This window comes from Alligator sinensis, unplaced genomic scaffold (genome assembly GCF_000455745.1).
Source record: "Alligator sinensis unplaced genomic scaffold, ASM45574v1 scaffold1245_1, whole genome shotgun sequence".
NCBI classification, from domain to species: domain Eukaryota; kingdom Metazoa; phylum Chordata; order Crocodylia; family Alligatoridae; genus Alligator; species Alligator sinensis.
In genome coordinates this window covers 238,508-248,522 of record NW_005843077.1, presented here as the reverse complement: position 1 = coordinate 248,522, position 10,015 = coordinate 238,508, and the positions used below count along the sequence as shown (strand labels likewise).

General features: G+C 46.6%; 1 protein-coding gene across 1 annotated transcript; it reads right to left on the bottom strand.

Moving 5' to 3' along the window:
- Positions 1–1,497: 1,497 nt before the first annotated feature.
- Positions 1,498–3,884, bottom strand: LOC112548285. Its single transcript, XM_025193605.1, has 3 exons — positions 3,834–3,884; positions 3,748–3,781; positions 1,498–3,408 (listed from the first exon to the last, which is right to left on the bottom strand). Exons 1-3 carry the CDS (start codon positions 3,882–3,884, stop codon positions 2,039–2,041), a joined length of 1,455 nt encoding a protein of 484 aa, XP_025049390.1. The 3' UTR covers positions 1,498–2,038.
- Positions 3,885–10,015: the final 6,131 nt, after the last annotated feature.

Sequence of the window (10,015 nt, the reverse complement as noted above, 5' to 3'; positions counted from 1 at the left end):
TCCCTACAAAATGGCAATGGGCCAACCTGTGGTCTTCCACTACCATCTGACAATTTCAGTGTTAGAAAAACAAGCGTACAGCCCATTTGTGGGCAGGATCCCTTTGCAAGCTTAGGCCAAAAATAACGGAGTAGTTGCAATTCCCTTAATGATTATCTTTCTTAAGTACACGATTCAGGTAGTTTCACTTCTGTTAATTATTATCTTTCCTGATGGCTCCCCATTCACTCTTAGCAGATAGGGTGTTACTACCAAACAAGTTATAAAAGATGCAAAAGAGATGGGTTTATGGCCCAAGTTTTTTATTGTTTATACCCCAAAGCACAGCAACAAATATATCCCAGTTCTATCTAGCTACCTACAACAGAAGAATACAGATTTGTACCTATACCATCTGGGGAGACTTAGGAAAGTGGTGGGGTGGTTGAGGGCAGGGCAGAAATCAGGAAAGGACACAGACTGGCAGGTTGTCTTGAATTTTTAGAATTCTTCTATTTCCCTTGATTCTATACCATATATTTATGCATGGCTAATTCTGATTAAACAGTCTCCGATCGGTTTATTCCAATGTCTTTGTTTAACTGAAACTTTGGGAACTGGACAGAATCAGATTTTTTTCCTTTAAAAAAAAATACATATAGACTAGTAGTTGTCAGGGATTTGAGATTTATGTCCTTGTGAAAATTACAATTCTGTAAGGGACGATTTCTGACCACTGTCCTTCACCATCCTGAAATGCTGCTTGTCCCTGTCTTGTTTTGACTTCACCTTGCTTTATGATTTTCACTAAGAGGGCTGCTTTGATTTTGCATCTTATTCAAGGAGCTTAACACAAATATATTCATTATAGCAAGATTAGATCTCATAGTTGATTACTTCAGTTATTACTGCCAATAATTTCTAAAGCTATGATAAACTATATTTGGATTATTATAAAGGTATTTATATAATGCTTCCCTTCGGGATTTTTGCTCTGTTTAAGTTGACCTCTGTGGAACAGGCTAGTTGTCAAGTCCACAAAGGTTCACTCTTGCCTTCATTCAAAAAAAAAAAAAGCCCTGAGCCCTCTACTTCAGTCATGCTTCTGTGGCGTAATTGAGGCCCCTTGAAAAATGGTCAAGGCTGGCAATGCGGGCTTACACTTCCTCTTTACCATATCCACTCAACAGGAGCACACTATCATCTCAACAGAATTCTAGCTGGTTACATATCATTTTTATCAAAAGGTTAAACATCAAGAACATTTATACACATACATATTTATCCCACAACATGCTATAGATCTGCTGCTTTGAAGCAGCTTCAATTAATCGAGTCTGCTCCCCACGTGAGCTGATGTGAACTGTGCTGCACTGCATGCAGTTGTATAAGTGGCAAAATGTGTCTCAGTGCACAGAAACTGGCAGTGGTGCGCTTTTGAACTGAAACATCTTCTATGTATTTTAGTTCAACAGCATACCACTGCCATTTTCTCAGTGCGGATACGCATTTTGCGGCGTATACAACTGCAAGCAACGCAGTTCTCAAAGCACCCAGCACTGTGGAGCTTGCATAGGTACAAATGCCCCAAGTTACTGCAATTGTTGCATTTAACTACTATTAGCACTTTACAAAAAAATTATTATCTGTATATGGTCTAGCCCAATATTGGTAGCCTTGACCTGCAAATTTTGCTCTATTTTCCCAGACTACCACATATTGTTTTTATTTTGAACAGTCAGCCCATACAGCTGTAGACACATATCTCTAATGTATACTTAATCTGAGTCCTGAATCTGTACCTGTCCTTGTGGTGTTTCAGTTAGACACATCAATAGCCCATACTCTGACATCCTGTATAGCAGGAAGGTTGTCTGAGGGTCCCTGGCTTGGCCTCAGGCATATTGTTCCCTTGGTGGGATAATGGAACTAGAGGAGAATTCTTTCTTCCCCCATGCACAAAGATTTCATCCTTAACAAAGAAGGGGTAGGTATTTAAATAACCAGCACCAGAACAAATTTCCTGCCTGGCGTCTATATCCCCATTTTGAATCAAATCCTATCTCTCTCTCACTCTCCTTTCTGAGTGAGAAGAAGCATTCCAGTACCAGGACCCTTCCCTCACACAGTGAGAAACAAACTGGCAGAAACAAGGCCCCTTATCCCAGTGCCCTGGCATGCCCCCTGCCCAGGAGAAGTGGAAATACTTCTTGGCTACACAGCAGGCATAATCAGAGGAGAAATAATGCAGGGCTCTTTGGAACATCTCTAAAGCAGAGGGGCTGCTCTCCCCAAAGGTGTCAGCAAACTCCTTCCTACACCCCTCCAGGGACATGTAGACAAAATGAAGTTCCACGCGGGACTTGCACCCCATCAGTAGGGAGCTCTTCTGCAGCAGGTAGTTGGCCAGGCCAGCAGCTTGGGACATTTCAAGAAGTTTCACATTAGGTAATTTAGCTGTGTAGTGGTAAATGCAGCTGCCAAGTGCAACAATAGTGAATACGATCAGAGCGAGCAACATATACCCAACTGAATCACGCTCTGACACAAATGAAGAATTGTCCAGACTTCTGTTGAGAATGATAAAAAAGGAAAATATTAAGGTGACAAGCAGACAGGCACAAGTCACAAAAAAACAGATGGCAGGAGAACAGGGGACTGTCCTAGAGGAAATCTCATTAATCATCTGGATGGCTGCCCTGTATGACGCAGGATCATCACTCACCATGATCAGCTGGTCAGGGACTACATCACTGAATATACCCCCTGACCGTTTCAGTAGGAAGCCCTCATTAACTGCATGTAAGGTCAGCAGAGCTTTCCCGTTGTAGAGGGATGGGGGGTTGTAAGGCACCATGGTGGCATTCTGCATCTGGTGATTGGGAGTGCAGATCACCTTGCTGACTTTGTCAAAGAAGTGCACATCACTGGCATCGAGGTAGGTCAGGTGGGTGAGGTGCAGTGGGACAGAGCAGGTCTGCAGCATGACAGGGATCACAGGCTTCCTTTCAATGCAGTCTCGGAAGACGGACAGGTTGGCCTCCAGCAAGCACCACCTGCTCTGGACAAAGTCTGGGCTAAGGACTAAGAGGATCTTCTGGCTTCCCTGGATGGACTCAACCATGTTCTCAATTATGGTTTTGCCTGGCATGAAATCCCGCTCATGGAAACACACCTTCAGCTCAGGAAGGGTGGCCTCCAGCTTCTGAATCAGTCCCCGGGCCCAGGCTGCGTCTGTGCTGCTGTAACTGATGAAGATGTGGTGAGTCTCGTGGGCTGTCAGGGCTGGCACCTCAAGGGGTGTCTGTATTTCTTGATACACTGTGATTCCTGCAGTGGTGGACTGGGAAGAGCTGGCCTCCCCTGCATCTCTGTCTAGTAGGGGTTCAGCCTCTGCATCCAGATCCATCACAGACCCTGGGGAGTTGTCTGCAAATGCAAAAAAAGAAACCTGAAGGAAAAAATATGAGGAAAATTAACACACAATATCAAGTTTCCTCTTTCACAACATCCTGTCCTCCTAAGGATGGTATCTCTCACTCCCAGTGTGTCCAGACTCTCTGGGCTACAATGCTTAATTACTGTTCACCCCAGGAAGCATGCACAGCACTCATGCAAGTATTACTCTTGACTCTGACAGGTTAGCTCATGGCACTGAGTGCTTACCAGCACCACTTTGAGGGCAAAATCTAGTCCATGTATAGCAATTGTAGAGTGCCTCAGGCAGTCTGATGCACCCTGGCACCCCTCGCCCTCTGCCCTGTTTACCTTTCTGGGCCCCTGGTGCACTGTTCCAGCTTTCCTGCCATGCCTGATATTACAAGTTATAAATGCAGGAGGCTGTTCTTGCTTACGTAGGTTGCTAGCTTGGAACCCCTCCTCTTCTGAGGAGATTTTTGCACCATTTTCTCTCCCTCAGTCTTCCCTGGCCATTTTGCCTAAACAGGCTGTGGGCCCTTCCCCACCCTCTGCGGTGCCCCTTAGCACAGTTTGGCTATGGGCCCCACAGAGTCCAGGCTGCTCTTCCTTGCAGTCTGCAATCCTCAGAAGGCAAATCAGCAAAGCTTCAGCCCCTTCCCTAGGTGCTCTCTGTGTCCTCTTTCTGTCCTTTCAGCCCCCCCGCACCAATGCCTCATAGCTTTTAAAGAGCAACATAAATCATGCAACATAAAGCTCTTCTCTTCAGTCTCAAACTCCCGGCAGAGCTCCCTCCCAGGGCCTGGCAAGAACCAGTCTCAGGCAGCACAGGTCTAGGCTTATAAGGCCCCTGGCCACTGTTTTTCCAGGTACTTTGACCTGCCTGTCTCTCAATCAACTGCCATAGTTGTCATTAACAGAGGCTTAGGTCAGCTGGGGTTATTCTCCCATTAGGACCTACTGATTAGAGCCTGGAGTCCTGCAGCTTCTTGGCTCTGCAGTCCGGCTGCACTCCCAGTACCTGAGTTATGTGCATCAGCTTCCTCCAGTCTCTAGGCTTCCAGGAGCTCCTAGAGCAGACAGAAACCTGGTAGCAGCCCTTCAAAGCCAAGCAGCACCCACAGTCCCACATTAATATGTATCCCAGAGTCCTCTTAATGGTGCCATGTCTCTCTGCAGCCCTCTGTTCCTTAGTAATTGGACAAGGCTATTGCTTTTTATGGACTATGGCATGACAAGAATGTCTTTCACTGAAGAAGAGGGCTGTTTGCTGTATATGGCTCAAATCATTTTGTCTGAGAGCTTGCAATTGAGGAGGGGTTTTTTTTGCAAAAATTTAGTTGGTCTGATGAGGGATGTCACCTCTACCATGAGTTCTGATTCCTTTTGCCTCTAAGCCAGGGGTTCTCTAAGTTTTTATGTCGCAGCCTGGCAAAGTGGCCGTGGCCCACCAAATTGCGGCCCAGCAATCACAGCTAACTGTGGCTGGACTTTTCGGCCGGCAGACAGGTAAAGCTACCCCCACCTCCAGGCAGGGTGGTGGGCCAAACCCTGTGCTGCCACGGGCCCTGCAGAAGGTGCTGCAGCCTCTCCACCCGGGTCTGAGGCACTGCAGTTTGCCGGTCCACTGGGCCACGGTGCAGGGGTCTCAACCCCTGCTCTAGACCAATACAGGTACAACCTGGATACTGTTCATATGAATATGACATCTTGATATACTCCATTACCCGAGAACAGAATTGAGAATTGTTAGCATGGGTCCTACAACTGATAGAGCTGACAGGCTTTAAGGTGAGCCCTAGGGAGGCACAGGTATGTCAGCAACAGGCTTCCTATCTAGGTGTAACTTTAGGGCAAGAAGGGTGATCTCCACACAAACAAAGGACACAAAAGTTAACAGCTCCAACTGGTGTTAATATCCTTTGGTCATTCTTGGGACTGAGGCGATTTACTCGGGAGTTCATAGAAGGGTAGGCAGAAAAAGCAGCTCCTCTATACAAGCTCCTAAAAAAGGAACTGTAGGAATGAGTGAAGGTGGAGCAACAAGAAGCAGTTAACCCTCTTAAAGTAGGCTTGGTACAAACACCAGCCTTGGCTTATCCTCAAGTGAATAAACCATATGTCCTCCAGTTAGCAACCACTGCATAAGGACTCAGAGCAGCGCTGACTCAAGACCGTGATACTGGCCTGTGTCATGTGCATCCCAAACTTGAACTCCAGTGAGATGGAAGTCCTGGCATTAGTGTGGGCATTGTGACATTGGGAGTATCTGGTTTGTTTAATGCCAGGCATACTAAGGGCAACATCCCCCCGCCCCCCTTTCCCCCCCCCCGTAAAATACATACTGTCTGCAAAAGCTAGTGAAGGCCATGTATCCAATTCAAGATTAGCAAAATGGACCTTAGCACTGATAAACAAGGATGTCAATGTGAAAATCTAAGCCAGTTTATCTCCAGCCCTATATAGCTCACTCACAGAGGGGGAGAGGAGCATGAATGCCCATTGCTTGAGACAAAACCAGAGAGGCATTCTCCATCCAGAGGAACTCGACACTCACTGAAGCAGAAGAGCCCTTGGTGGTTTCGTTTGTGGGCAGATCCAGCTATTGTGATAAGGGGTTCCCTTGAAAAGGGTATGCTGCAGTTAATGTTAAAACCGAGGTGGTGGTGGAAGGAAAGTGCAGCTGAGATTGTGGCCATGACAGCAGAGAATACTCCACTAGATTCACAGAAGTTTAAGAAGGAAGGATGAACAAGCAGCAGTGTTTTCTGACTCAAATAGGGTAGTGAGAGCTGTTTTGGATTGGCTCCTAGTGCAGCAAGAGAGAGGTATGAAGTCAGCTGATGGAAACCTGGTGGGTCATGCCACCAAATTGGTGCACGTGTGGGAATTGGCAAAGAAAATGATTGAACCCACCTACATTAGTAAAGTAAAGGCTTATGAAAAGGAAACTGAAGAAGCAGAGTGGAATGGAGAAGCTGATTTACATCCAGAGAAAGGCCAGAATGGATACTTGATAAGCTCCAATAGTGGCTAGAGTTAGGAGAACCCAAACAGCAGTAGATTTAGTAGCGTTACAGGCTCAAAGCAAGGAAATAAGACTTGGCAAACAAAGGGTGGCAGAAAGGATGGACAATTATCAAGAGCCATCAGGGTTGACTTTAGCCCATAAAAAAAGAGGAGCAGGAGGCTTCAGTGTGTGTGGTGCCTGAAGAAGTAAGGTTAGAAATAATAACTCTGGCATGTGTCCCTGTCAATCTTCAAAAAATGTCTTGATGCCCATCTTGCTGGGGTCATCTCAGTGGTCTTTCCTGCCCAAGTGCAGGGGGGCTGGACCCGATGATCTGTAACGTCCCTTCCAGTCCCTAACAACTATGAAACTATGAACTTGTATTACAATATATAAATATCAAAGATACCAACTTTTTTTAAAGTAGCCCTGCTTCCTATTTATTGAGGTTTTGGGGCTACAGAGGTCTTGGGTGCAGTCTCATTTCTGCCCCTATCTTCTGTGCACACACACTCTCTACTGCCTGCCTTCTCTCTCTCTCTCTCACACTTTCTTTCACAATCTCTATACAAGCCACAGTCATGTGTCTGGCTCTTGGTCAGAGTGTCTGTAAGCCTCCATGAGCGTTCAGGTTGTTTTATGGGGGCATCAGCCTGCAAAGCAGAAGCAAATGGACAGCCCCAAGCAAGTATATCTTCAGATGTGCACCACTTCAGAAACAGGCAGCAAGGTGTTACCTGGCCAGAGCATGCCGAAGTGCACACATGCCTTCCCACTCCATCACTCCAGCCATAGCTGTACAGTGGTGACAAGGCCTTGGGTGAAGGTGTGTCAGGACCACATACCCAGCCACCTTTCTGGCTGCCCTTGCCCTGGCTCAGCAGAGCAGCCTGGTGGCAATGTGAGAAAACCATGCAATTCTTTCTGTAGGGACAGTGCAAGATGCACATTGGCATGGGCACTAAGGAGTTGGGGAAGAGGTGTGATCTCAGCTGCAATTCCCCCTAAAGCCCTGCAGCTCCACCTTGTCTTCACCACACACCCATGTGTCCGTGGTACAGTCAGGTGCCGTGTCTCATCTTCCTCAGACCTGCCTAAAAAATTCTAACCTTGGCAGAGACCTGGCCTGCAGTATGTCAGGGGTTCTGGTTTGGCAAAGACACTGAGGAGTCAAGGGGGTCAAAACTGGTTCTGTAATAATTAGTACACACTACAAAACACATGCTTCCAGCACAGTTAAGAAAATTAGAGATTACAAATGGCATCAGGCAGCTCCACCTCCCCCTCCACCCGACACATCCCCTGAGCTTTAGTCTCAGTTTTGAGAATAACCTGTCTCTGGAGCTCCAAACTTACTGTCAGCGGTACCCTTGGTCCTGTGCCCAGAGCCTACTGTAGCTTTTCCCATTTTCATGTAAAAGTCATGGCTAGGTTTTTCAGGCTTTTTAGTAACTGAAACCACCTAAACCCCCACTCCCATCTTTTACAGAAGAATTGTACATCTGAGCAGAAAGCCAATGAAAGAAATGTTTGCTTACTGCAAAGAGGAACAGATCCAGCAAGATGACTCCACAAAAGTTCCCAAGCTTTCAGCACTCTCTCAGCTGCCTCCAGGGGTAGCAGATCTGGGAACACAGAAATTGAGTCCAGAAGACAATGATCAGTTCCTCATTTGAATGTACTTTCCACTTCCTTGTAAAGGAGTCTGTGTCCCTATAAGAGTCTTATAGAGGAAGATGAATTTTACATCGTCCTGGCCAGACAGCACAGCCCCTCCCTTGATGCAGAAAAGTAGCATTGCTGGCAACCAAAGTGTTTGTAGACTCTTGCTGTACAGTTTACTATACTGCTTTATTTCAGTGTGCTGAAGAGAAACAGCAGTGAGAAGGAAGGGAAGACTATTGGCTTTTTCTAGCTAGAGATATTCCCTAGGTTTTTTTCACTTTTGTAATGTACCATGACGAATGATGTTACGTTTATGCTACATACTGCATTTAAGACTCATAATACGTAAATCCATTATTATTAGCAAAAGGTACTAGGAGGCACCTCATAACAATTTTACCCCCTTGAACTCAAATGACAGCAGGTGCAGTTTAGGAATGTATTTAGTGATTTTTTTTTTTTTAATGGTTTATTTTTGGTTTATTTTTTAGGGTGGCTTTTGGTCACATTCCTCCCTGTCCCCCCCAAATTTCTTCTGTTTACCCAGCTATTCATTGTTGGGTGCTCTCTCCTGGTGCTTTCCCTGACATATCTACATGGTATCCACTTCTTCCTCTCCTATCACTGGGGGGCCTCCTGGGGTTTCCATTGGGGCTTCCAATTCAAAGACCAGAAGAAATCATTACCTGCTGGATGAAGATTGGATGCTTGTGGCCATCACCCTGGCCAGAGAAAGCCAGGGTGCATCCTAGGGGGACCTCAGGGCACAGAGGCAGGGGTGCTCTTTTTGGAAAAAACTCTCCCTGCACTGGCCACTAATCAGAACTGTTGGCGGGGAGGTCGGCACTGCACTAGAGCCTCTAATTCGAAGACCAAAAGAAATTGTTGGCTGCTGGGTGAACCGTCTTTGTATGCTTGCAGCCATCACCCTGGCAGCTGGGCTGCATTTTAGGGGGACCACGGTGACCAGGGGACCAAACACGGGGTGCTGTTTTAGGGAAACCTGAAAGGCTGCCTTGGCCAGCCTCATATCCAGTGTCAAGTGGAGCTCTGGTGGCCAGCATAAGCCGTATGGAAGTGGGGGTAGGGATTTGGGATTAGACACAGGATTTTCTTTGGTTTGGAGTTCCATAAACAGTCTCCCTGCAGAGACCGCTAATCAGAACCAACATTCCCAGTCAACGAAGCATTTTCGGGTGCTCTCCCTGAAAAATATATTTGAGTGGTTAACTTCAGGGAACAACAGTAAGGGGCTTTTCCTTTTTCTAAACCTGTTTTTCCATGCAGCATCATTCATCATTTAAAACAACTGCTTGCAATTCAGCCTCAGGCAACACAATGGGAATCTATGCAAACACAGCGTATCTCTTCTTTAGCAGCCAGTGATCGCCAGCCTACCCATACCCCACACGCCCCCTCCCCTGGCTTTCCTGCTTTTTCCCCCACTCCCATCACTGGGTGGAGTCTTGCGGTTTGCAGTGGAGCCCCAATTTTGCAGACCAATAGCAATTTTTGCCTGCTGGGCAAAGTCTGTTTGGATGCTTGCAGCCATCACCCTGGGCAGAGAGCTGGGGTGCATCCTAGGGGCACTTTGGGGCACAACGGCAAGGGTGCTCTTTTTTAGAAAAACTCTCTCTGCTGTGCCCACTAATGAGAACCTTGCTGAAGCACAATTTTTTTGCTGGTCAGCGAATCATTTTCAGCTCAGCCTGAGGCATTTTCTTATCAAGTACCCTATTTGCATGTCAATTCCGGTTTACTGCATCTCTGGTTACTGCGATAGGGTTATTAGGTGCACATCATATTACAACATTAACCCCCTTTTTTGGTTATCTTTCTTTCTTTGTACAGTAAAAGCTGAGTTATCTGGCACCTTACAAGCTGGCATGTGTGCGGGCCGGCTCCCAGTCCCGTCCTCGCCGGGTGCGAGCCGGGCCCCGCTGT